The sequence below is a fragment of the Erinaceus europaeus genome, chromosome 10 (assembly GCF_950295315.1).
Source record: "Erinaceus europaeus chromosome 10, mEriEur2.1, whole genome shotgun sequence".
NCBI classification, from domain to species: domain Eukaryota; kingdom Metazoa; phylum Chordata; class Mammalia; order Eulipotyphla; family Erinaceidae; genus Erinaceus; species Erinaceus europaeus.
The window spans coordinates 77,924,212-77,949,413 of record NC_080171.1 but is presented as its reverse complement, the minus strand read 5'-3'; the positions used below and the strand labels follow the sequence as shown (position 1 = coordinate 77,949,413).

At 59.4% G+C, this 25,202-nt stretch overlaps 2 protein-coding genes across 5 annotated transcripts; one reads left to right on the top strand and one right to left on the bottom strand.

Moving 5' to 3' along the window:
* The first annotated feature begins 39 nt into the window (after positions 1–39).
* NOC2L (NOC2 like nucleolar associated transcriptional repressor) lies at positions 40–10,324 on the top strand. Of its 2 annotated transcripts, none has more exons than XM_060199804.1 (19): positions 40–194; positions 327–479; positions 2,422–2,596; positions 2,681–2,806; positions 3,196–3,316; positions 3,408–3,498; positions 4,768–4,846; positions 4,960–5,070; positions 5,185–5,298; positions 5,541–5,729; positions 5,812–5,951; positions 6,303–6,414; positions 7,487–7,600; positions 7,759–7,860; positions 8,542–8,685; positions 8,772–8,885; positions 9,297–9,426; positions 9,598–9,690; positions 9,889–10,324. In XM_060199804.1, the coding sequence occupies exons 1-19, from the start codon at positions 163–165 to the stop codon at positions 9,996–9,998; spliced, it is 2,250 nt and encodes a 749-aa protein (XP_060055787.1). In that variant the 5' UTR covers positions 40–162; the 3' UTR covers positions 9,999–10,324. The 2 variants fall into 2 exon arrangements, with proteins under 2 accessions (XP_060055787.1, XP_060055786.1); XM_060199803.1 differs by having other exon boundaries at positions 9,883–10,324.
* On the bottom strand, positions 10,057–24,417 carry SAMD11 (sterile alpha motif domain containing 11). Of its 3 annotated transcripts, XM_007525721.3 has the most exons (14): positions 23,573–24,417; positions 22,919–23,010; positions 20,508–20,686; positions 20,195–20,245; positions 16,287–16,411; positions 14,233–14,319; positions 14,020–14,151; positions 12,612–12,759; positions 11,901–12,016; positions 11,723–11,801; positions 11,150–11,649; positions 10,931–11,055; positions 10,734–10,844; positions 10,057–10,652 (listed from the first exon to the last, which is right to left on the bottom strand). In XM_007525721.3, exons 1-14 carry the CDS (start codon positions 24,045–24,047, stop codon positions 10,413–10,415), a joined length of 2,460 nt encoding a protein of 819 aa, XP_007525783.2. In that variant the 5' UTR covers positions 24,048–24,417; the 3' UTR covers positions 10,057–10,412. The 3 variants fall into 3 exon arrangements, with proteins under 3 accessions (XP_007525783.2, XP_060055785.1, XP_016044885.2); XM_060199802.1 differs by having other exon boundaries at positions 14,020–14,319; XM_016189399.2 differs by having other exon boundaries at positions 10,057–10,844.
* Between the last annotated feature and the right edge of the window lie 785 nt (positions 24,418–25,202).

Sequence of the window (25,202 nt, the reverse complement as noted above, 5' to 3'; positions counted from 1 at the left end):
AACTCACCCTCCCGCCTGCATGCAGCCTAAGTCACAGTTGAAGAACCGTAGAGCCAACCACAGAGCGAGGTGCGGCCGGGGGCGGGGCCAGCCCGGCGGAAGTGCGGCTGGCGCTCGGCATTCTGGAGCCGGAAGTGCGGCGCACGCTTCAAGCTGGTGATCATGGCGGGTTCGCCGAGCCATCCGAGGAAGAGGCGAGTGAGGGTTCGGGGAGAGAGCTGGGCTAGTCGGCAGGTGCTTCGCTTCGAGAAAGGCTTCCCGGGGCCCTGGGGCGGCGGGAGCTCCTCGGGGGGGCCGGGAGTCGCGACTGACAGAGTGCCCTGCAGGCGCCTGGCGGAGCTGACGGTGGATGAGTTCCTGGCCTCAGGCTTCGATTCCGAGTCCGAGTCGGAGGCAGAAGGAGCTTCCCCAGGGGAGCAGCGGGCGGCGCGCGCAATCCCCCGGAGTCCTGAGCGGTCGGGCGGCAGCCCCCCGGCCAGGTGAGCGCAGCGACCCCCTCTGCAGGGAGGCCCAACCCACCGGGGGCTGAGGCCTGGAACCACGACCACCCGACCCTCCCCTAGGTCCTTTGATTTATTTGTTCTCTGCACCGGTCTTCTCTAAGCTCTGTGCCAGTTCTCCTTTGCTTTGTTATTCTGTTTGTTTTACCAGAGCAATGCTCAGCTCAGGCTTAGAGTGGTGCAGGGGATTGAACCTGGGATCTGGGAGCCTGAGGCATAAGATTCTCTTTGCATAACCGTTATGTCGCAGCGGCCCCAAGTTTCTGAGCCAAGCCACTCTCACTCAGCCTAGAGGGTCAAGAGGCTTCGTCACCAAAAGAGAGAGAACTACTGCAGGCCACAGGGGACGTCCGCAGGGGCCATTGCTGGGGGTGTGGGATTAGGATATGAGGGAGCCGGCTGGGGAGGTAGCTCAGTGAGTAAAGCCGGGGGTTTATTGTGGGTGAGGCACCACCTTGGATAGCACCAAGGGAATTCAAGTTAGTGGAATATCTATCTGCTGGTGGTGGAGATGGTGGAGCCGTGCTTCTGTGTCTATTTTTAAATATACAGAGTTAGAAAAAGAGCTAATGAAGTTAGCCTTGTAGCAGGGAAAGTGTTCTGGCTGCCCAAGTAGCAGGAGCAGCAAAGGTCGTCAGGGCAGCAGGCAATATTCATAGGAACCTGTGACTGGCAACTGGCATTAGTGGCACGGGGGCAAGGAGGGCCAGATCCATCCCACAGGCCACTTGTTTTGCTCGTTTTTAACTAAGCACTGTCCAGTTCGGGTTTATGGTGGTGCTGGGAATTGAACCTGAGCCGTTGGGTGCCTCAGGCTTGAAAGTCTTTTTGTGTAATTACTATGCTATCTTCCCAGCCATTGAAAGCCACTTGTAAGACAACCCACTAAAATGAGGATGTTACCTCCAGAGCTAATATCAGTGCACAGAGGGGCATTGTAGAAGCAAGCATGTAGATGACAGAAATGGAAATACGAAGAGACCACTAGAGGGAGTCGGGCGGTAGTGCAGTGGGTTAAGCACAGGCAGCACAAGAACCTGCGAAAGGATCCCGGTTTGAGCCCCTGGCTCCCCACCTGCAGGGGAGTCACTTCACAAGCGGTGAAGCAGGTCTGCAGGTGTCTGTCTTTCTCTCCCCCTCTGTCTTCCCCTCCTCTCTCCATTTCTCTGTGTCCTATCTAACAATGACAACATCAATAACAATAACTACTACAACAATGAAAAACAATAATGGCAACAAAAGGGAAAATAAGTTAAAAAAGAAAGACAAAAAAAGTTAAGAAGCAGAGCTTACTGGGAGGAGCCTGGAGAGTTTTGAAGGGTGTACCATTTGAGATCTCTTGACAGGTCACATGCTGGGTATGAAGTAAAAACAGATCTAGGGAGGCAGAACACCTCACTTGGATAGTGTGCTGCTTTGCCATAAGTGTGACCCAGCTTCAAGCCTGGCCCCATTTATTGAAGGAAGCCTCACTACTGTGGTCTCTCTCTCTCTCTCTCACACACACACACACACAGAGAGAGAGAGAGAGAGAGAGAGAGTGTGTGTGTGTGTGTGTGTGTTTCTGTCTGTCACAGAAACAAACACACAAATCTAAGTTTCTACTGAATACTCGGGAAGGCAGAGTGGCTGGTGGCTGGACGGAACAGAGTGTGGGCAGAGCAAGTTTAAGGGAACCACTAGTTCCATCTTGTATCTGTTGGGTTTCCTTGGCATACGGTGAAGCATGTATAGAGTGACTGGGCACCTGAGTTGGGAGTCTTGGGGGGGGGGGATCTGTTGAGAACTTACACCCCAGAAGTCCTCCTGCTTCTGTTACTGTGGGGGAGCAGACTAAGTTCCCTAGTCTCCCCAGGGAGGTCAGATTCTCACACTCATACTCCCTAAGCCCAACCCTTGAACTTGACCTTAACCTTCCCAGCCGGCATAAGGGCCGTGCATCAGAGCACAAGGACCAGCTCTCCCGGTTAAAGGACAGAGACCCCGAGTTTTACAAGTTTCTGCAGGAGAATGACCAGAGCCTGCTCAACTTCAGCGACTCGGACAGCTCTGAGGATGAGGAGGGGCAGCTCCACACCCTGCCCAACAGGCTGGAGGTGAGGGCTGGGCAGAGCCAGCCAGGGTGGGGGCACACTCAGCCTTGGTGCCCTGCTCCAGCCATGCTTACTCTCTCTGGGCAGGAAGCAAGTGAGGAGGAGACAGATAAAGAGGATGAGGACAGGGGGCTCAGAGACCCAGAGGGCAAGAAGAGGCCTTCGACCCCTGTGACCCTTGGCATGGTCGAGAGATGGAAGCAAGCAGCTAAGGTGAGGAGTGGCCCCTGGTCCTTGCTGGCTTCATCTCCATTCCCGGGCCTGCACTGTGTGTGGTGGGGCACAGCGATCGCTGAGCTGAGTACGAGAGAATCTCACATAGTTTTTCCTGCATACGGGGAGACCCCCCAGGACCTTTTCTTTGTTCATCAGAGATCCTCTGCCCTGCCTGTACCCCACTCCCACCATCCCATCCAGGCTCCCTGTCCTTTTATCCTTCCAGGAGGGTTCTGGGCCCCGTCTCATCCTAGTACTGTTTCAATGACAAGCGTCCCTATTTCTGCCCCAGCTCTGAGAGTGGGGTGGGAGTGCCTTCCTCTGGCAGGGCAAGCCCACCTAGCTGCCCTTGCTCTGTCCATCACTCTGGCTCTCTCTCCCCCCAGGAGCGCCTCACCCCCAGGCTGTTCCACCAAGTGGTGCAGGCCTTCCGGGCAGCTGTGGCCACCACACAGGGAGATCAGGAAGGTGCCGAGGCCAGCAGGTTCCAGGTGTCAGACAGTGCTGGTGAGCTGGGGCATGGGGCCCTGGGGCCTGGGCTGTATGCCCTCGACCCCACTGCTGCCTCTGAATGCCATCCACCATCCACTTGTTGCAGTGTTCAATGCGCTGGTCACCTTCTGTATCAGGGACCTGCTTGGTTGTCTGCAGAAGCTGCTGTTTGCAAAGACCCCTCAAGACAGCCACAGGTGAGGGGGCCAGGGGTGGGTAGGCTGGAAACTCCCTAGGTTTGGCTGGGCTGGTCCTGTTCCATCACCTTTGCTTCTCCATCTTCCCGGGTCAGCTCTCTTCTCTTTGGATGAATGAGGCTTTTCAGGTATTTATTTATGGGGGTGGGGGAGAAGCTGGAGTGTAACTCTGGTACTTGTGATGCTGGGGAGCCAGCATGGGGCCTCACACTTAAGTTCAATGACCTTCAAGCAAAGTTTACTGCACCACCTCGAGTCACTGCTGCGATTAACATTACTACAACCGCTATTATTATTACTTAAATAGCTGTTAATGAGAGGACCAGCATCACTCTGGCACATATGATGCCGGGGATTGAACTGAGGACCTCATGCTGGAGAGTCCAACACTCTAGTTACTGTTGCCTCCCAGGGCACCTGTTTTGTTTTTCTCTAATACTTTTTTCATTACGTATGAGGGAGTTTCTTGTGAGGCAGAGAGGAGAGACAGAGACAAGACTGAGCACCCCTCCAGTACACATGGCAGGAGAGTGGTGCTGCCACTGAGGAGCTGCTTTCTAATGAGGAGAGAACGACAGGTGAATGTGGCTTCCCTCTTGGGGTTTAGGCAGTGACGATCAGCCTGGGCAGCTTTCAAAAGGCCTGGGGTGCTGTCTACCCGAAAGGGAGGTTGGTTGGTTGGGGGGGGGGCATGCCTAATAGAGTAATGGTCCACTCTGGGTTTATGGGCCAGGTTGGGGTGATCATATGGGGTGTCCATCTGCAGGGGATGACAAGACAGCTAACATGCTTTTGGTTGACCAGCCTCCAGCTCATGTGGATGGGGCCCACTGTGTAGGGTGGTGAGGAAGGGAGGGATTATGTGTCACACAGCACCAGCCACCCTTCTAGTGCTGTGCAGGTAGGTCTGATGATGCCTTTGTGTTCGTGGTGTAGTGGTGGCAGGGCCCAGGCTCCCAGGCCTCCCCAAGTCTGTGAGTGCAGGTGCGGGTATTGTAGCTTTGCATGTGGGCACCTACCTTAGCACTGCTCAGTGCCTTTTGTGCCTACTGGTCTCAGCTGGAGGGGTGCTGTGCAGAGGGGGTGGGGGTATCTGAGAGAGATGGGGGGGAGCCTGGGGTTCTCCTGGGCAGGTCCTGGTCCATCTGGAACAGGGCTTTGCCTCTCCTGGGGAGAGGATGGGAGGCTCTCCCAGGACCCCTGTGCACCTCATTTCTGCACTGCAGGGTAGGCAGGACTCACTTACTTGTGGGTGCCCTCTGTCCACAGGCTGCTGCAGCCAGCCAGCAGCCCACTGTGGGGGAAACTCCGGCTGGATGTCAGGGGCTACCTGAGCGCCATCATCCAGGTAGGGACAGGTGGGCTGCAGGCCCCCCCCCCCATCACAGGAACCTGGCTACCCACACTGGGCCAGGCCTCAAGCCTGAGCCTTGTGCCTCACTCACCTCCCCACCTTCCTAGTTGGTGGCCTGTGTGGCGGAGCCGTCTGTGGCAGCCGCTGTCTTGCAGCACATTAACAACGCCGCCCCCTACTTCCTGACCTTCCCCAAACAGTGCCGCATGCTGCTCAAGGTGGGTGCTTCAGAGGGCAAGGGACAGGGCCCCCTGGGGCAGGGCTGAGGTAGCCCCGTGCTGCATAGGTAGTGGGCTTGCCCGATGCCAGTGTCAAGCACACTCTCTCCACAGAGGATGGTGGTGCTGTGGAGCACAGGCGAAGAGACACTGCGGGTGCTGGCCTTCCTGGTCCTCGCCCGGGTCTGCCGACACAAGAAAGAAACCCTCTTGAGCCCCATCCTCAAGGTAGTTCAGGGCCCCAGCAGGACACAGCTCTGCACAGCTGACTTCAGTGGGAGATGATGTTGCTGAGGACCCCACATGGGCCACTGTGCTGCAGCCTTCTCTCCCACCAGCCCTGGTCTGGTCCTTCCCCCTACACTCCTTGGCCCTTCCTCCCCATTAGCTGTAGAAGGCCTAGGGTTGAGGGTGCTGAGGGTAGAGGCTGGGCAGCACTGGCCTGGGAGCTGAGCCTGCCTCCCCCACAGCAAATGTACATCACTTACGTGCGGAACTGCAAGTTCACCTCACCGGGTGCCCTGCCCCTCATCAACTTCATGCAGCGCACACTGACCGAGCTGCTGGCCCTGGACCCCGGCCTGGCCTACCAGCACGCTTTCCTTTACATCCGCCAGCTGGCCATCCACCTGCGCAATGCCATGGCCACCCGCAAGAAGGTGCGGAGCCTGGGTGAAGGTTGAGGTGGCTGGGACCATCAGTGGGTAGGGCTGACCCTGACTGGGCCTCACCTCTGCCCAGGAGACCTACCAGTCAGTGTACAACTGGCAGTTCGTGCACTGCCTCTTCCTGTGGGGCCGTGTGCTTAGCACCATCTGCCCCCGTGACGCACTGCAGCCTTTGGTCTACCCCCTTGCCCAGGTGATCATCGGCTGTATCAAGTGAGTTGGGGCTCTGGGGGCTTCCTGGACAGCAGGGTGGGTGGGGGCAGGACCCTGAAGGTTGGACTCCAAGGTTATCAGAATGAGGGGCCTGGGCTGAGCCCCTCTGCCATTTGCAGGGGTGAAGTTTGCCTTGTATGGCCTCTGGTTGCCTGTACTGGCCAGAAGGGGGCATCTGTCTCTCCAGAACCCCTTCCCTTGTAAGCTGGGAAGGCTGGAATGAAGTTGGGAGTGTGCTGGCAGGAAGTTGGGGTGGGGGCAACCCCTCCTGTGTCAGGAGTAGGAGTTGGGAGGCTGTTCAGTCAGGGAGGAACCAACTGGGGTTCTGCTCACCCCACCTTCCCATGCCAGGCTAGTCCCCACAGCCCGCTTCTACCCACTGCGCCTGCACTGCGTGCGTGCCCTCACACTGTTGTCAGAGAATACAGGCACCTTCATTCCTGTGCTGCCTTTCATCCTTGAGGTGAGTAGCCAGGAGCTTCCCCATACCCCTCCCCGCCCAGAGGGTCTCCCGAGAGTGCTAGTTTCAGGGTGGAGTTGGGTTGATTTGTGTCTCAGCCTAGGATCAGAGCAGGCGGGGGAACTGGGCCAGGAGCTGGGGCTGCTCCTAGCTGTGTCCACATTCAGTGTGGTTAGGCTGAGCTGCCCCCTGACCAAAGCAGGGGAGAGCTCCTGTCCACATTCCATGAGGCAGGGCAATAAAGTGGTTTTTTGTTTGTTTGTTTGTTTGTTTGTTTAATTACTAAGGATAGAGAGAAAACCAGAGTGTCAGCCTGGCATACATGGTGCCAGGAACTGAACTAGGGCCTTGTGCTGAAGAGCCTAGCCTCTTATTTCTGGTCGAGTCTGCTATTTTGCTTCTTTGGGACATACAACCACTCCCCGTTTACTTTCTGTGGAACTTTCTGTAGCTTCTTCCTGTCTTTCCTCACTTCGCTGTGGTGCTTTTGCCAACCCCACCCTCACTGGCTGTGGGAGCTGCACCCCAGAGACCCTGCTCGCACCCAGAAGTCGAAGGAAACAAACTTTGGAGGCCCTCTGTCCCCCAAAAAGCATGGATAGGAGTCTTGAGAGGAAGAAGCTCCCATGGGCTAAGCCAGCCTGAAATGCAGCAATGCCACCAGGGGTCACTGTCACGGCTACTTCTGTCTGGCCTACAAGCTCCATGCTCTGCAGTGTCTCTGGCTAAGGGTCTTATTAGGCAACCCCAGTGTCAACCTCTTTTCCTTATAGGAAGGACACCCCCTAAATTGTCTGCATTTGAATGGGTCTCCAGCTGAGAGAGAGAGAGCCTCAGCCTTAGGACTTGGGAGATTTCTCTGAGACCAGGGCCTGTGGCTTCCAAGGGTGTGGAAGAGGGCAGCTCAGACCTCTGCCTGGGACCTTCCATGTCTCAGGGTGCCACTCCTGCACTCTTGTGGTTATGGGTGCAGATCACAGACAGTGGTTCTTAATGCTCTGTGCAGAGTCGGATGTGGAAGGGGTGGGGACAGCCTGGCACTGGTGTGGGCTGGACTGATGTGGCTTTGGGGCAGGTTTTCCAGCAGGTTGACTTCAACCGGAAGCCAGGGCGTATGAGCCCCAAGCCCATCAACTTTGCTGTCATCCTTAAGCTGTCCAAGGTCAACCTGCAGGAGAAGGCCTACCGAGTAGGTGACTGGCCTCTGGGCCTCCCGGGCCCATCCTGGCAGGAAAGGGTGCAATCCCCTTACACTCGTCTTGGGTGGTGGCTTTAGAAAGGCAGAGGTGGGGGTTGGGTGTGGCATGCCTCCTAGGCTGACCAAGGAGGCCTAACTCGCCCCTGCAGGATGGGCTAGTGGAGCAGCTGTACGACGTCACGCTGGAGTACATGCACAGCCAGGCCCACAGCATCGCCTTCCCTGAGCTGGCGCTACCCGCTGTGCTGCAGGTGTGTGTTGCTCCTCCCAGACTAGAGGGAGATGCCTTTGTCCCTTCCAGACCCACCCTTGCCTTTCCACAGCCCCAGGCCCTGCCCCTGGGCTGGAAGTGTGCCTCTGACCCCCCCCCCCCCAACTTCCCCAGGTGCCTTGAGTGTGGGAGAGGAGGTAGAGCAATTCCTAGGAGGCAGGGTACCCTGGCCTCCTGCTGCTGTCCCACCCAGCTTTCAATGACACTAGCAGTGGGAAGGATCTCCCCTCCTCAGAAGCCCTTTCTGGGGTCCCTCCATGGGGATCTGCTGGCTTCAGACTCAGCTTCCTCTGCTAGGGAGACTGGCTCTGGGAAGAGCCCAGGACCCTTCCTGTCCTGGAGGTAGAGGAATCAGCCACCCTCAAGGGACCCAGTTTGTGTGTTTGTGGTGGGGGTGGGAGGAGGGAGAAGGAACTCCACTAGGCCAAACCCTAGGTGTTGCTGTAGGGTTTCTGGTCAGGTCGAGAATACTGAGGGCACTTGAGCCCAGTACCATAGCTTCCCTCAGGATGAAGTCCCCAGGACATGTAGAGAGAGCAAGTGAGTGGTGTGTTGTAAGGAGGTGCTGAAGTCACACAGGCCTCCCTGTCCCCTGGCTATCATGCACACCCACAAGTTCTGAGCCAGAACTCCAGTTCTCCCCACCCCTTTCCTTCTGCAGCTCAAGTCCTTCCTGCGTGAGTGCAAGGTGGCCAACTACTGCCGGCAGGTGCGCCAGCTGTTGGAGAAGGTGCAGGAGAATGCCACACACATTTGTAGTGGGCGCCAGGGGCTCACCATCGGTGTGGCAGACCAGCAAGCGGTGGTCAGTTCAGGGGAGCAGGTGGTGTGGCTGAGGTTTGGGGGGCTGCCTACCTCAGGCTGTGACCCCGAGCCCCCTCCTGCCTCCAGGATGCCTGGGAACAGCAGACCCGCCAGGCTGGCACCCCACTCAGCAGGTACTACAGCCAGTGGCGGAAGCTGAGGGACCGTGAGATTCAGCTAGAGATCAGCGGCAAGGAGCGGGTGCGTGCAAGTGGGGACCAGACCAGGGATATTGGGTTGGGGAGATGGGCACTGTGACCCAGTCTGGTGCTGTGGAGCTGCATGTGTCAGAGGTGGCCAGAAGCCAGGGAAGAAAGTGGCTGGGGATGTGGGGGTAGGGAGCTGGCCACTGTGGGGTTCCCATGGCCTGTGACTTGTTAGCAGTTAGTGTTATGAGTTTGCCACCTGCCTATCTGGGGATTAATGGCCAGATTTGTGGAAGCCCAGTCCTGTCCACACCCCACCTCCAAACTGGGCAAGGCTGTTAATGGGTGGAGAGGGATGGACTCCAGGCTGACCCCATGGCCCAGCTGTAGCTTCCTGGTGAGCCTTGAGGTAGAGGGGGGCCCAGAGCTCTTGAGGCGACCTGCTTTGCGGCTATGGTTCTTCTAGCTAGAAGACCTGAACTTCCCAGAGATCAAACGGCGCAAGCTTGGGGACAGGAAGGAGGAGGACAGGGCAGCATTCAAGGACCTGTTTGACCTGGACAGCGATGAGGATGAGGACACCTTCTCAAACAAAGGTGGGTCCTTGTGTCGTTCTGCCCATGAGGAGGTGGGAGCTTGAGATCTGCTGGCTTCCCTTCTCCAGGGAGGCATGAGGGAGGTGTTTATAGGGCTGTGAGCCCTCCTCCCCACTGTGCTTTGCTGGAGGGCTTGCTCCATTGTGTTTTTGTTGTTGTTGTTGTTCCCAGCGACATCTGGGTGTCTGAGAGTCTCTCAGGAGGAGGAGGAAGAAGAGGGCAGCAGCAGCAGTGACCAAGAGGAAGAAGGCAGCAGCTCGGAGGGTGAGTGCTTTGGTGCTGGGGTGGCCCTCGCCCCCTTCCTCACTGGGACTGTGCCAGCTGCTCCCTCCCCACTGGCACCAGCAGCACCAGCTAAATTAATTAGTGCTGTGATTAATTAGTGATGAGTAACTTCAGTGGCTGGCTTCCTCCTGATCAAGTGGAATTTATGCAGCCTCTGTGTCTCTCCTACAGATGGAGGTGCAGACGCAGACGCAGAGGCGGGGCTGGAGCCTGGGGAGCTGTGGCGGCTGGCCCAGGGGCCGGAGGACGAACTGGAGGACCTGGAGCTCTCAGAGGAAGAGGACTGAGGGCTTCCTGCCAGGCACCCACCCAGGCACCCTGAGGTGCCATGGAACATAGGCCAGAGCCAGAGGACAGGCTTTTATTTTTACATGATACTAGAGAGTACCAAGGGTCATGCCATTATCTGGAACCATGGCCTGGGGTGGTGAGTGAGGTCCCCTAAGGGCTCTGCTGTGACCCTGCCTGAGGTCAGGGTGCTGGGACCACTCCAGGAGGGTGCAAGACTAGCTGTCCCCTTCCTGTCTTTGGTTTGTCTGTGGGGTCAGCCCCACTCCCCAGGCCATCTGCACCAGGTGCTGCTAGTCACTCACAGAAAGTCTTTCCTTTTGAATGATGGCTTCCTTTTTTTTTCTTTTGTACCCAAAACTGAGAAGACACTAAACTGGAAGGCTGGGGGTCCTAACAGCCCCCTCCTCCCTTTAGCACAGAGGCTGGGAGGGGTCCGCAGGGCATGGGAGCAGGGCCAAGGCCCCATTCTCATGCTTGGGTGAGGCTCGGCCTGTGGATGGGTGCCCCCCGCTGAAGGGTGAGGGAGCAGGGGATAGAGGCTGCTCGCCTGATGTGAGTTCCCGATCGGGTCCCCGCAGGGCTGGGGGCTGCAGGGGCAGGGCCACTGGAAGGCTGGTCATGTAGAAGATGCGGCCCAGGCGCTTGGCCACCTTGGACAGAAACATAGGTGATGCGGGTTGCCTGGCTCCCACAGCCCCCGGGCCCCTTTCTGGATCCCCACTGATGCACACCTGTGCCCGGATCTTGAGGGCAGGCCCCAGCTTCAGCCCCATGGTAGTCAGGAGATGCTCCTCTGTCAAAAGTGGCAGGGCTTCCCCGTCAATGCCTTGTTCTCTGAAGACCTAGAAAAGGGTCCCTCTGAGTTCCAGCCCAGAGCTAAGGTGGGGAGCCCCGTTATTGGAGGGGAGAAATGTACAGGACCCCTCACCGGTGCATATTCTCCACAGCCAGCCAGACCCCCCACAAAGCTGCACACATCCTCCACGGTCCATTTGCTGACATCCTCCGGGGCTGAGGCCTCCTCCCTCTCCATGAAAAGGCCCCCCATGGCACCTGGGGGGGTTGGGGGGGGTGTTACCAGGACTGGCCCCCTTCCCCATTGGGTACCCCAGTGGAGATGCCTCCCCCACCTGAGTGGGGCTCCAACCTGTGTGGAAGTAGGGGCTGACAGTATAGGGTAAGCCCAGAGGCAGCGGTGGGGGCAATACGGACCCGGAGAGCAGCCCCTTCCCCTCGCAGCCTTCACTTGGGGCTTGGCCAGGCGTCTGGCCCTGGCCCCCAGCAACCGCCATCTCAGGGTCCTCTCCATCTGAGTCTTTGGGGGGCTCGTCCTCAGAGCCATCCTGTGCCCAAAACCTGATGTCTGGTTTTTCCTTGTGCTCAACAGGGCGGGTGGACGCAGGACTGGTGGCACCCTTCCGCAGGGCCCTGCGGGTGGGCTCTCGGGGCGGAGTAGGGGGCCCAGGGGCGCCCTGGGGCGGCTGGGCCAGCAGTGGGGCTGTGCTGTGCCTCAGCACCAGCATTGCCCCGCGTTGCTGCAGCTCTTCAGCACTGTCCAGAGGTCGCAGGGCGGCTTCTGGCAGCAGGGGGGTCCTGGCGGCGCCCTCCAGCTCCTTCTGCCGCAGCAGCTCAGCAGACATCTCCAGTCTGGGGGAGGGCTAAGATGTGAGCCCCCACCAGACACCCCGAACTCCAACCTGACCTCCCGCCCTGCACCTACCGTGCCAAGCTCTGCTTCCGCAGGAGCTCCTGCTGCCGGGCAAGCATCTCCGCCTGGGCTGGAGGCAAAAAGCCATAACCTGGGGAGGGGACAGAAGACCAGGGAGCCCGGTGGATGAGTGATTCGGACCAGCTGCCCGCCCCCCCCCCCCCCACACACACCACCTAGCAATTCTCACCTGGAGCCTGACACAGGGACGACGGCACCCCCAGGAAGGGGGGCCTGAGCTGAGGGCCCAGGGCGATGTGAGGGGCATTCTGGGGCGACAGCAGAGAAGGCGGCTGCGACAGTTCCCTGTGGGCGGCGGGGGTGGGGTGAGTGGCGGCCACGGCAGCTAATTGCGGCCTCGGGCGGTCGATGCGCCGCTACTCGGGCTCCGGCCGCCCCCGCCCCGCCTCCGCCGGCGGCGCCAATTAATCTTGGCGGAGGTTCTGACCCGGCGGGCGGCGGCGGTAATTACCGCGGGGCGCCGGGCGGGGCATAATTAGCCGCAACCCAGGGGGCGGCGAGGGCAGCGGCTCCTGGCTGCCCTGCCCGCCCACTCCTGGGGGGCCCCGGCCTCCACCAGTCGGCTGTAGCTGTCCGGGTGTATGTGTGGAGTGGTTCCCAGCTACCTGGTTTTCGCCTGCTGCCTCAGCACCAGGTTCTTACGGGATCCCCAAGCTGCCTTAAGCTTCCCCACCTCCCTCCACTAGCTGGCTCAGAGGCACCTGCTCTGGGCGGGAACCGTCGCCCTACTGTCTCCAGACTAGAGGGAGAAAATAGGCTGCGCCTCTCGCGTGTGGGGTGGGTCAGGATCAGGAGAAGCCGGCTGTTAGGCGTACCGACCCACCTTTCCACCCCAGAGATGCCACAGAGCTCCTCTCTGTAGCATATTCACTTCCCCTACCTTTCTGCGAAGGCCGGGGCACAGCTCTCGCGGGGCTGGGCCAGGCCCTGCTTGCGGCGGGTCACGGACGAGGGCAGCTGTGCTTCCAGACCGCCCGGGCTCCTCACGGCTGCTGCTGCCGCCACCTCCTGCCGAACCCTCAGGAGGTCTGGGGGGAGGGGAGAGATAATGCTGGACCGGGGGACCAGGCTCTTCCCGGCGCTTCACCCGCCCCAGGGGCATGGGACGCTGGTCTGGGGCACCAAACAAGAGGTCGCCGGGCGCTTGCAGGCCTAGCCAGTGGAGAGATGGGTGGCGTCCGGGGAGCAGTTCTTCCACCATTAGTAGAGAACAGACAGCTCTGGGGGGGGCGGGAGGGGAATAAGAAGATAGTGTAGTGGCTATACAATTATATTGCCTGAGGCTTTGAAATCTCAGGTTCAATACCCAAAGCCACCATCAGCCATAGCTGAGCAGTGCTCTGATGAAAAAAGAAAATAAATAAAAGGGTTAGGGGCTACTGGTAACCGGAACGTGGGGAAGGGAGCTGCTGTTCAATCCTCAACGCATATACATTCTCGGCGCTGTCTGCACCCCGCCTGGGCCAGGCTCCGAGTCCCGTCCCCCACCCTCACCCCCTACTTGCACTGGCTCCTCCGCCGCCGCCTGTTTATAAATTAATTACCCGAAAAGCGGAGGTGGGTCCTGCCCCGGGCGGGCTGCCAGCCCGCAGAGCCCCGCCGGCGGCCGCCCGCATCGCTCCCAGCGGGCCCCCCGCGCGCCCCGGGCCGGTTATTTACAGTCTGCTCTGCGCGGGGGTGGCGGGGTCGTGACTGACAGGCGGCTCCCCGCGGCCGGCGCCCCCTCCCCCGCGCAGACAGCAGAGCAGTCCCCGGGCAGGCAGGGAAAGCAATTAAAAGGGAAGATTTTTAAATTATTAACATTTGGTGAATTATTCAGGCTCTTAGAGCCTGAGCTGCCCTGGGGGACAGCACCTCGTGTGAAGAGAGGAAACTGGGCCCCCTTTCCTTGCACGTCCCCCACCGCCAGAAAGGCCGAGTGCCCCCCCCCTCCCGCCCTGAGAGTTGCAGCCTGTTAGGGGTGCAGGGTGGACCACTGGAATGGAGGGGGTTGCACCTCCGATGGGGCTTTCCCTCCAGGCCTTTCTCGCAGATTGGGTCCCCCTTGTCCGAGGGCACTCTACTGGAGGGGGGAACATGAGGTTCTCCCCTAGACTCAGTTTACGCATTTCTGACGTTACTGCTGAAGCAGTTACTGCCGGTGTCAGGCTAGCCTGGGGGCGGGCGAGGGGGTCATGGGGAAGAGGGTGGCTGGAGGAGTACTTCCTGTTACTCCCACAGAGGGCAAGTCCCCCTACCTACTTACAGGGGCCTCCTGGCCCCTCCTGTCTGGGTACCTGTGGACCTACCGTGCGTCGGGAGCCCTAGATGGTAGAGGCGCTGTGGGTCCTCGAAGGTGCTAGCATCACTGAGGGCAGACACCAGCCTGCGGTAATGGTCCTCAGGGGCCATGTCTGGTGCCAACTCAGGCAGCAGCAATTCTAGGAAGGGACAGATGGACATGGTGAAGGAGCTCCGGATGCCACCCAGGCAGGCGCAGCCATTCTGACTCAGGCTCCCACCTTGGGGGGACTCGCTCCGTGCCTTCTTCTCCAGAGGACAGTCGCTGCGCAGAGGGGAGCGGCCCAACCTTTTGCCCAGCAGGTCACCTGGGGGGGCACCATAGTGAGCCACTGTCCCTGCCCCACACAGCACTGCTCAGGTGTGTGGGCATTCAGGGGACCACTGCACCACATGCACCCTCCTGTCCCCACCTGACCAGGTAGCACCCCACTGGCTGACTTTGGCCTTCCCAATACCTAAGTGAGACTTGGGGTCTTCAAGGGACCCCCTCCCCAAAGTCAGGTACACCTGATACATTCAGCCTTGCCTTTTGCACTGATGCCCAACAGGGGTCTGCACTCCAGAGGGTACCACTGTGAGCACCCGAGCACACAGCCTAGCAGTGCAGTGCTACCATGAAGTCCCCTCTCCGGTCCCACATCTGTCCCCAAGCCACTCCCTCCAGGGTCCAGGCTTCCTGAAACCTGCTGAGTCCCCTCCATCAGGTCCTTTGAGGCCATGCAGGTGGGCAGTCACCTTCTCTGTGCCCAGGCCTGACAGGGCATGCCAGCGCCAGGGAGTCCTGGAGCCTAATTCCTTTTACCTATTCCCTTAATCTGTCATTTTTATCAGGGGAGGAAGTGTGGGGCACGGGAGAGCCGATCAATCTCCACTTTACAGTTGACAGAATGGTGCTAATAACTTATTGATTCAGCCACTCTGCCCACCCCAGGCCCTAGTCCTACCCCAAGGGCCCCTGCCCTGAAGGGTCCTGTCTGGGGGACCTGGCTACACGGTGGGGGTCCCCACACACCCCGAACCAAATAGTTGAAACTAGGGCTCTCCTGTCTCAGGTTGGGGAGGTGATTTCCATTTTGCAGTGGGGAGCTTGTCCTCTTGGGGGGCAGAGGGGCTGCTCCTCTTTTGACTGGGAAGTGTGCCACAGGAGATGGGAGAGATCTTAAGGTGAAACCCAGCTGAGATTGTGGAAAGCTAAAGGGTCTGGGGATTTGATTGCCGTGGATGAGGGGCTTAATCACTTATGGACATGCAAATGCAGTCAGACACTGCTTTCATCAGTCTGAAGCTCTCACAGTCCAGGGAGGGACCAAAACTGGCATCTTGGAGACAGTAGGCTTGACATGTGGCTCCTGGTCAAACAAGAGGTAACCACAGTCATGGGCCCACAGGACAAGGGGGACCTGGGGGGGAAGCTATAGCCCTCGATACAGCCTGGTTGTATAAAGTCCTGTGATGCCCCAGATGGAGTGTGTGTGGCTCTGGGGCCCTCCACACAGCCTAGGCAGGACAGGATGCACACCCACTCTCATGCCCACATTCTGAAGGGCGGGCTAGCAGCCTTCTCAATCATTTGTTTCCGAGGCTCTGTCTGATCGATGGGGCAATTAGATTTTATCAGCCGCCTGCTCAGCTGCCTCTAGCACAACTCTGGACACAGCCCCCCATTCCACAAAGGCCTGCATGGGCACTGCTAAGCAGGGTGTCAGGGACCCCCAAGACCAGACCACCTGCCTGGCTTCCTGAGTGCTGCAGCCCTGCCATGCTCAACTCCCTACCCCCACTAGAGGTGCCAAGGACAGAGCTCCCCCCACCCCCAACCTTCCACTCTACACCTGCCCTCCACAGCTGTGGGCCTCTTCCAGGAATGTCTGGGAAGGACCCCAAGCTGGCTGTCCTCCCACAGTAACCTGGTGGAGGTCAGGCTCCTGTCCAAGTTCTGAGGTGGCAAGAGCAGAGCAGAGCATTTGACCCTCTGTGTCCCCTTACCCCTGAGTTCCAGGCCTGTAGGAAGGGGGGCAGCGGTGGCCCCAGGCCCCCCCTCAGGCCTAGCCCAGCAGCAGCCACAGTGGAGCCACTGCCTCCGCCTTCTGTCTGCTCAGCTGGCTGGGATTAACACAATTACCATCACATGCAGCCCAGGGGGACAGCCGGCCTTGCCACCTCCCACCTCCAAGGCCTTGCTGGCTGAGCGCCAGTGTTGGAAGGAGGGAAGGGCAATGGAGGAGCTGTACTGGCTGAGGAGCTGGGCTGCCTCCGCCTGCCCCCCCCTCACCTGAGGCTCCCAGACCAATCTCCACACCACCTCTCTGGAAGTCACAGCGGCTCTGATGCTCGGGCATAACGAGGTGGCGACTTCGGTGTACACTGGATATGAGGGTAGGCAGCTCACTGTCCTGGCTGTGGGGAACAAGGCATGAAGGCAAGCCCCTAGTGACCTGGGCACAGGGCACTGGGGACAGTATGTGGCTGCTCCCACCACTCCACCTGAGGCAGGCCTGGCCCTGAGCCACCCACGACAACCAGCACCTGCCAGGTGTCTGCCAGGCTTGGGGACTTAGACTCAGACCCCACCCCAGCTCTGAGGCAGGGTCTGTACCCACATGATGTCCTCAGAGAGCAAGGAACAGGTGCCAGGAGAAACCACTGGCTGGCACCAAACCATGCCACGGCATCTCAGGACAGTGGCACAATCCAGGAGGTGGGGCAGAGGATAGTGCCTGGGCTCTTGGGCACGGGGTCCCAAGTTCAGTGTCCAGCATCACATGTGCCAGAGTAATACTTGGGTTTTCTCTTACTTTTTCTCCCATTAATCAGTAAGGAAATCTTTTAAAAATATTTTTAAAAATAACAGGACAGGAGCATATACTATTTCAGTTGAGTTTCCAACCACCCACAAGCCCCCAAGTTCTTCAAATAAGGAGTCCAAGGCTTAGAGGCTGGGGAGACACCATAATGGTTCTACAAAGAAATTCTCATGCCGGGGCCGGGTGGTGGCGCACCTGGTTGAGCGCACATGTTGCAATGTACAAGGACCCAGGTTCGAACCCCCAGTCCCCACCTGCAGAGGGAAAGCTTTGCGAGTGGTAAAGCAGTGCTGCAGGTGTCTCTCTGCCTCTCTCCCTCTCTATCTCCCTTTCCCTCTTAATTTCTGGCTATCTCTATCCAATAAATAAATAAATATAAAAAAAAGGAAAAAAAAAAAGAAATTCTCATGCCTGGGAGTTGGGTGGCAGAGCAGCAGGTTGAGCAGCAGGTTAAGCGCAGGTGGCGCAAAGCACAAGGACCAACCTAAGGATCCCAGTTCGAGCCCCCGCCTCCCCACCTGCAGGGGGCTTCACAAGTGGTGAAGCAGGTCTGCAGGTGTCTGTCTTTCTCTCTCCCTCTCTGGGAACTTCCTCTCTCCATTTCTCTCTGTCCTATCCAACAAAAATGACATCAATAACAACAACAATAACTACAACAATAAAACAAGGGCAACAAAAGGGAATAAATAAGTATTTTTTAAAAAATTCTTTAAAAACAAAAGAAAAAAGAAATTCTCATGTGTGAGGCTCCAGGGTCCCAGGTTCAATCCCCAGCACAACCGTAAGCCAGAGCTGAGCAGGGCTCTGATAAAATTAAAAAAAAAGAAAAGAAATCAAGGTTCAAGAACTAGTGGGAGGTACGTGTACACACACACACACACACACACACACACACACACACACACACACACTGCAATACTGGCCCCTGCCAATACTCAGTCCCACCAGGGCTCCCCGTAAGAACCCAGCCTTAGCACTGAACTCCAGGTTCCCTCTTGTTTCTCTCTGTACAGTCAGCTCATCCCCTTGTCACAGGCCCCCCCACCCCTACCCTGTGAGCCCTGGGGAGTCAGGACAGGAGAGAGAAGCAGGGGTGCCCACTCCCCGTAAGTCCCTCACCTCCACCACCCCTGGCACTCAACCCTGCCCACCTGCAGTGGAGTGGCCTCTAGGCCGGCCGCCACGAAGGGACCTGCAAAGTGACCCAGGACCAAGCCGGAACCGCATTAAGTAGTTTTAGTTTGCCCCCCCCCCCCCCCCCCCCCCGCCTGGACGGCTGGAGCAGGCTAATCCTGACTGGCCTCTAAGCAGATCAGTTTCAGGACTGCGGGGCTCCAGAGGCCTCCAGGGGAGACCCAGATGGGGTCCCACCAACCTCCCTAGGTGGAGGGGGGAACCAGGCCCCCAGGCAAACAGCAGGGCAGGTGGGGTGGGAGTAAGTACTTTATGGGATTAATCCAAACACTCTCATCCTTCTATCATCCTTCCTGACTGGGGGGTGGGGAGGGAGGCGAGAACTGCTGTCCTCAGCATGGGAGGGGGGCACCCCTTCTGGTACCCCCCAGCTCTACAAAAGTGGACCAGCTTTCTGGCAGCTGAACAGGTGAGGACAGGCCCACACCAAACTTGTCACCTGAGTTCCCACCCATTAGCCAATAAGGCAGGGTATACCCCAGGAAGCTCTGTCTAGTGGGAACTGGGGCGCTCAGTGGCCTGAGGATAGCCTTGAAGGCCCAGGGACCCCAGCCTGAGATTCTGGGTGTGGGAGAACACCCTGCTGTGTGCTGTCCCCTCCAAACTCTTCAGGGCCTGGGTGAGAAAGTGAGAGGAGGACTTGGGGCAGTGGTGGGGGGCACGACTCCAGGGATAGGTCCTCCAGGCACCAAGGGGACAGCACATCTCACCTTCCCAGGCCCCACCCTGCACTGTCTCATCCTTGTCCCTGCCTGGACACACAGCTCTAAGCAGTCAGGCAAGAGCGGGACACAGACAGACAATGAGATAGATGGACAGATGAGAATCATGGGGAGAAGCAGCAAGTGGCAGAGGTTGAGGGACTAGACAAAGGCAGAGACAAGTGTAGACAAGACAGGTAGACAAAGAAGGCTGAAACAGGAGGACAGGTAGAGTAGACCAAAAGAAGGAAGATAGTGACAGGTGGGGCATGGATGGCCTGCAACCCTTGCCCCCTGGCCAGGAGGTGACAGGGAGAAGGTGGGAGTCACCTTATCCAGCTGTGCCCACCCCAGCATAAATCTCCCCTTTTCCAGAACCTTCGAGGGCCTATTCAATATGGAACAAGTCCCCCACACATAAACACACACATATGCTCAGGCCTTGCCCCTGCATTTGGCACCTTGGGAGCCCCTGCCACCTCCCCAGTCCAGGTGGGGGAAAGGGGGCCATGGGAAAGGGTAGGAGAAGGAAGGAGGACCAGCTGGTGGTGGGGGTGGGGGATATTCTTTGTGGGCTTGCCTGGCAAATTTATCCTGTAGCTTCCCAAGTAAAAGGCTCATAAAATGTCATCGATGTTCACGATGGCTCATAAAAATGATCAGTTGAGCCGGCAACTTCAAAACGCAGTGGCCATGACTTTAGGGATGTTCTTCACTGTGACTTGGCCCTTGACCTAGGCCTCTGCAGCAAGTAGGGGGTGCCCCCTACCCTGTAAGTGAACCCCACCCACCAGAAACTGTAACCTGGACTCTGCTGGCAGGCTGGGGACCCCCACTCCTCTTCAGGCCCTTCATCTTTCTCCACTTAGTCAGGGGTTCGCAGCCCCCCCTCACCTTCTACCCAGCTTCCACAGCCCAAATCACCCCTGATAGCTGCTGGCCTTGGCACTGAGCACACACCTTACCATGCACAAGGACCCAGGTTTGATCCCCCACTCCCCACCTGCAGTGGGGAAACTTCAGGAGTGGTGAAGCACGGCTGCAGGTGTCTTTCTCTCCCACTTTACCTCCCCCTCCCTCTCTCAATTTCCTTCTATCCTATGTAATAAAAAAGAAAGTGGAGGAAAAAACGGCTACCAGGAGCAGTGAATTTGTGGTGTGGGCACAAAGGCCCATCGATAACCCTGGTAGCAAAAATAAACAAACACACCCAACCCCTCTTTTGCTTGTAGCACCCCTGACCTGCTGGCTCCCACTCTCACACCCTCTCCTTTCTTCCTTTCTGTCACATCTTTGCAGACGTCCTCTGGCCTTGGTGGGCTCCCATGTGTCCTTCCAGACCTTACACACACATCACCATTCTCACCCCCTGGAGGGCTCTGGGGGGATGTAAGAAACCACAACCTGTACTCTGGGTTAGAATGGTCACCACCTGCCAAGATCTGGGAAAAGCTAGACAGACTGATACACCACAGACATACCTGCATGAGGTCTCTCGGAAGGAGATGTTCACGTCCCAGTGGGTGTGGACTCTGCCAGGGAGAAATGGAGGGGAGGAGGGACAGGCCCCCAAAGCACAGGCTCACAGGGCAGCCCTCCCAGGAGCCCCGATCTATGCTAGACATGGGGTTGCACTTCCCCATGCAGCTCTGCCCCTCCCAACTGGTGCTAGCCCTGTCAAACTGGACCTGCTTAACTGCCTGGACCCCCAGTCCCAGCGGCCCTGCCACTCCCCTCCTTCTCAAGAGTCCAGAGTGCTAACCATTACACTATGGAACCACAGAGGGCTGGTACCTTCTCTTCATGATCCGGACTCGAGGGTCTTCCTGTTTCAGGCCCAGCCACCGCCCACAGGCTGGGCCACCACCATCACTGTCGCCATCACTGGTGGAGAAATTAGGGGCCAGCTCCTTCTTCAGGGCCCGGGAAGGAGGAAGGGCAACTGTCCTCTTGTCTGCCAGCCGTCCCCGGTTCTAGGCAGGGGAGGAGGGCAAGGGTGGTTGAACCACGTGCTCTCTAGGCCCCTAACCCCTGGCAGGGTTCTAGCACCACAAGCCCAAGAACAGGTGCTAAGGCCACAGGTAACACCTGGAGTGTTGGGGGGTGGGGGGCACCTGCTGGCCATAGAGCACAGGAGAGGAACCAGTGGAGGAAGCTTCTCTCTGCTGAGAGCAGAGCACTGGGTGATGTTCTTCCCCTTTTCAGTCCTAGGGCCTCTTCCTCTGTTGCCAAGACAACTGTTCCCACCCCACCCATGGGCTGGAAGGTCAAATGTCCCATGAGAGTCCCTGCCTGGAACTGATGAGGGGGAGTAGCCACCCAAGGCTTGACATCTGTGACAGTCAGACCCCCAGGTTGGACCCTCCCAGGGGTGGAGGGGGGCTAGGCTGTTCCCTGCCAGAGTCTGGGTACCCTATTTTCTCTGCTTCCCTTCCATGGTACTCAGTGAGGTGAGCTGCGCAGGATGTAGGGCAGGGGAACCTGATAGAGACCCACAGGAGGACTGGGCCAGCAAGGGAGCTTCTGAGCCCCAGCTCTCAGACCAGGGTTCAGGCTGTGGCAGAGTGGCCTGACCACCTGCTGGTCCTCAGCCTCCTGCCTCCCATGGGCTCCAGGAAGCTGTCCAGTGGCCACCTGGAGCTCTATACTGGGTAGGCAGCTCCTAGCACCTGATACAGGGCCTCTGCTCCCACCTTCCTGCTCTCAGGGACTGGCTCTGAAGGAGACAGAGAGCATCCCGGGAGAGACCCAGAAGCTAGAGCACTGGACTATCAAGCACAAGGTCCTGAGTTCAAGCCCCAGGATCAGGTACCAGAGTGATATGCTCTGGTATGATATCTCCCCTCTCTCATACACATACACACACACACACACACACACACACACACACACACACACACATCGCTAATAAATACACATTTGAAAAAGAAGATAATGAAACAGATTTGTCTTGGAAGAGGTCAGTGATAGACCAATTATACCAACTGAGGAAGAGGGGAGCCCTGAGACCCCCAGGCTAGACGGGGAAACACACACACATGCCTGAGACACAGCAAAGTCCTAAGGAGCGTTAGGCAGGGCTGCATACCTTGTGCTACCTGGCACACCCATTTGCCCCTGGTGCATTTGATGTGCCTGATGGGAAATGGGGGGGGCTATGCATAAAAAGGAGGGGCTGAGAAGACAAGGGGCCAAGGGTAGGGTGCAGTGACTGGCCCCAGAAGAACTCAGCTCAGGAGGGGCACAGCCAGGGCCCTGCAGTGGCAGACAGGTGGGCAGCCCTGGGCTGGGGTCCACCCATCCCGGGGTCCAGCTCTGATAGGCTGCCTGCTGCTCCCCTGTCCTGTGGGGGGCTTCCATAACAGGGTGGGTTGGGAGAGGCACAGGGGCATGTGTGTGTGATGATGGGGAGGCAGGCAGATTGCACAAAATTGGTTGGCCTCCAACCCACCTTAAAGGACTGACCTCATTAGGTCCTCAGGAGCCAGGGACGCCCCTTCCCACTCCACTTAGATTCCCTGGGGCCTCTCCTAGTCTGGGTACTAGGAAGTTCCCAGCATACTGAGGAGCCTGGGGCTTCCTTGGCACTTCCACAGAAGCTCCAAGGCCCCCCCCCCCCATTTAGACCATCTCTTTCCCAGACCAATCTTTATACCAGTGTGATTGGAAGACCTAGATGGGGGAGATAGGGGCAGCCTCAGCACCCGGACCTTGATTGCTCCCCTAGGTCAGGGAAGGCACCCTCAGACAGCTGGACTGGGGCCCCTGCACCTCCACCCCCATATCAGAGCTGCACAGAGCTCCCGTTCCTGTCCTTTCTACAGAGCCACGGCTCCACACACCCAAGGCGCCCAGTCTGGCCCAGCACCCACAGACACTACCCTCACACCAAGCCTGTGGCTACCCCTGACTAGCACAGGTGCAGCCCGGAGCAGGCTCTCTCCCAGGCTGGACCCCTCAACAGGCTCACCCCTCAGGTTGTGACATGACCATGTCCCCAGATAGCATGGTCCAAGAGGAACCAGGGGTGTCCCCCAAGACTTAGGCAGAGGCAGCCCCGCAGCTCCAGAGGAGACCCCAGGACCTGGCTCCGTATCTAGAGGAGAGGAGATTCAGGACACCCCAATATCCCACCTAGAGCCCAGTGTCCTTCGCCGCCTGCACAAGCTGGGGAGAGACAGAGCCCCACCTTCCCCACAGCTCACCACAGGGGAGGAGATCCGACAGCCCGGGCAGTCGCAGATTGGGGGGTGCACCTGCAGAATCCCCTTGGACATAAGCGTCTTCAGACTTTTCCCTGCGAAGAGGGGGGACGGTGAGGAGGAACCTTCCGTCTCACTTGGGAGCCTGGCAATCACCCCGCTGTCGCCGCCGCTCGGCAGAGATCTCGGTCCAGAACAGCCGCCCCCCCCCCCTCCCGCTTGGGCGGCCTCCTCCCCGCCTCCGCACCCTGTCTCCACCCAGCGTGGCGGCAGGAAGGCTGAGGGCAGGTGAGCATAAGCGGCTGGATCCACGGAGTCGCGAGCCCCCAACTTGAACCGCAATGGGTCTCCAACTTTCCACCGCCCCCGCCCGCGGCCTCTAGCCGCCGGGGAACACAGACTCTGGCCCGCGGCCAAAGACGCCGCTCCGCCCCCGCCCAACACGAGCACCCCACACGTGTGCCCGCCGGGCCCAGGAGGCCCGGGAGTTCTGCAAACTTCCTGGAGCCGCAAGCCTGAGGGGTGGGGGGCGCACCGTCCCCGCGAGCCGAGCGGGGGTCTTGCGAGGCGCAGACACAGCGGCCTGCGGCAGCCCCGGGGTCGCAGCGCCCCCTCCGGGCCGCCCGGCGCAGAGGCCGGAGTGCCCGGGCGCCGCACCTTTGTGGCGGATGCTGCGCTTCCAGTCCTTGGCCGTCTCGCGGCCGCTGACGAACTGGAACTCGTTGGGAGTGAGCCACTCGCCGCGGTGGCGGATGGACGGGCCCTTGCTGCCCTGGCACAGCTTGCGCACGTAGAGCAACGCGCGGTTGGCGCCACACTCCACCTCGATGCACGGCTCGCCGTTGTCCAGCAGCGGCTGGAAGTCGGGGGGCGCCGCGGCCGAGAGGCGCTCGAGGACCCGCGGCGCGCGGGTCAGGTGCGGGGGCGGGAAGGCGCGCGGGGCCAGCAGCGCCTCGTAGCCGGCGGCGGCAGCGGGCAGCGCGGCGGCGGGGGGCAGCGCGGCGGCGGCGGGCAGCGGCGCCAGGTACCCGGGCAGTGGCGGCAGGGGCAGCGCGGCGAGCGCGGGGCGGAAGGCGGCGAGCGCCAGCGCCAGGTCCCCGCGGCCCGGGAGCTCTTTCTTCACGTCGGGCATGGCGGGCGTCCCCGCGTTCCCGCGCAACTTGCTTGGGGCAGCCGGGCTGGAGTTGGGGCTCTGGGGTAGGAGGGGGCGCGGTGCGCTCGCCTACCAGCCTCTGCGCCCCCCTCCGCGCTCCGCGGGTCGCCTAGCTGGCAAGGCCTCGGCCGCCCGCGACATGGTGCTGCCGGCGCCGCTATCGATCCCGATCGACCCGCCCAGCCAGCGGCTCCCGGCCCCGGGGTGCACGGGGCGCCCCACCACCTGCGCCCGCCCCCTGGGGCGCCCCGCTCGATTCCGCCGGCCGGCCCAGCTCAGAGCTAGCAGCCTGCAATCCCCGCCCGCAGGGGTCCCCTGCCCCCGCCCCGCCCCGCCCCGCCCCGCACGGGCCTGCTCTGGAAAGCGCCCTCCCGCCCGGTGGGGACTTGGGAGACTCCCGCCGCCGCCGCTGCCGCCGCCGCCACAACTTGGCCCATTTAAAAGGCCCCGGCGCGGCGGGCGGGCGGCCGGGATCCGGCAGGGGCTGCGTGACGGCCGACAGGGCGCGCACTGCGGCGGGAAGGGGCCGCACCCCTGCCCTCTAGCCGAGTTCTGGGGCCGCGCCATTGTGGGGGCTCCTTTACGGGAGCTGGGGGGTCGGGAACCCCCGGGTGGCCCGCCTGCTTCTGGTAGCAGTGACCGTGTGGAGCGCCGGCGGCGTAGTGCGTGGGTGGCCCTGGTGCGGGCACTAAAGTGGCTGTACTCTGAGGGTGCATTCACTGAGTGTTTGCAAGCTGTGGGTCACTGGGGCACCCCACTGTGAGGTCTTCTGACCATCCCCACCTTATAAGTGACAAAGCACAGACAAATCAAATAACCTTCCCCAAGTCACACAGCTGTTTGGAGTCCCTAGGACACTGAGCCACAGTGAGGGGCTTGGCCTGGGGTTAGGCCGAGTGAGGAAGTGTGGAGGGGGCATATGCAGTGGAAAGCTGGGTTGCATGTTCTAGTCCACTGCTGGCCACTGCTATACCTATTCGGTGCCCTGGGGAGCAGGGCAGACTTGGCTCAGACCTGAAATGGGGGGTGGCCCCCAGTTCTTGAACAGGAGTATGCTTCTCAGGCCATTGAGGGAACCTGCTGGCTTTGGGACCCACTGGTGACATGGGCTTGTTTCTCCTAGTGCAGACCCCA

What these genes read in the sequence shown, in the direction of transcription:
- NOC2L (XM_060199803.1), top strand. Translation starts at nt 163, where the DNA reads ATGGCGGGTTCGCCGAGCCATCCGAGGAAGAG. An exon ending in GATGGAAGCAAGCAGCTAAG is followed by an intron (nt 2,807 to 3,195) that starts GTGAGGAGTGGC and finishes CTCTCCCCCCAG; the next exon opens with GAGCGCCTCACCCCCAGGCT. An exon ending in AGTGCCGCATGCTGCTCAAG is followed by an intron (nt 5,071 to 5,184) that starts GTGGGTGCTTCA and finishes CTCTCTCCACAG; the next exon opens with AGGATGGTGGTGCTGTGGAG.
- SAMD11 (XM_060199802.1), bottom strand. Translation starts at nt 24,047, where the DNA reads ATGCCCGACGTGAAGAAAGAGCTCCCGGGCCGCGGGGACCTGGCGCTG. An exon ending in GTCGGATCTCCTCCCCTGTG is followed by an intron (nt 20,687 to 22,918) that starts GTGAGCTGTGGG and finishes TCCCCTGCCTAG; the next exon opens with AACCGGGGACGGCTGGCAGA. An exon ending in GTCCGGATCATGAAGAGAAG is followed by an intron (nt 20,246 to 20,507) that starts GTACCAGCCCTC and finishes TCTCCCTGGCAG; the next exon opens with AGTCCACACCCACTGGGACG.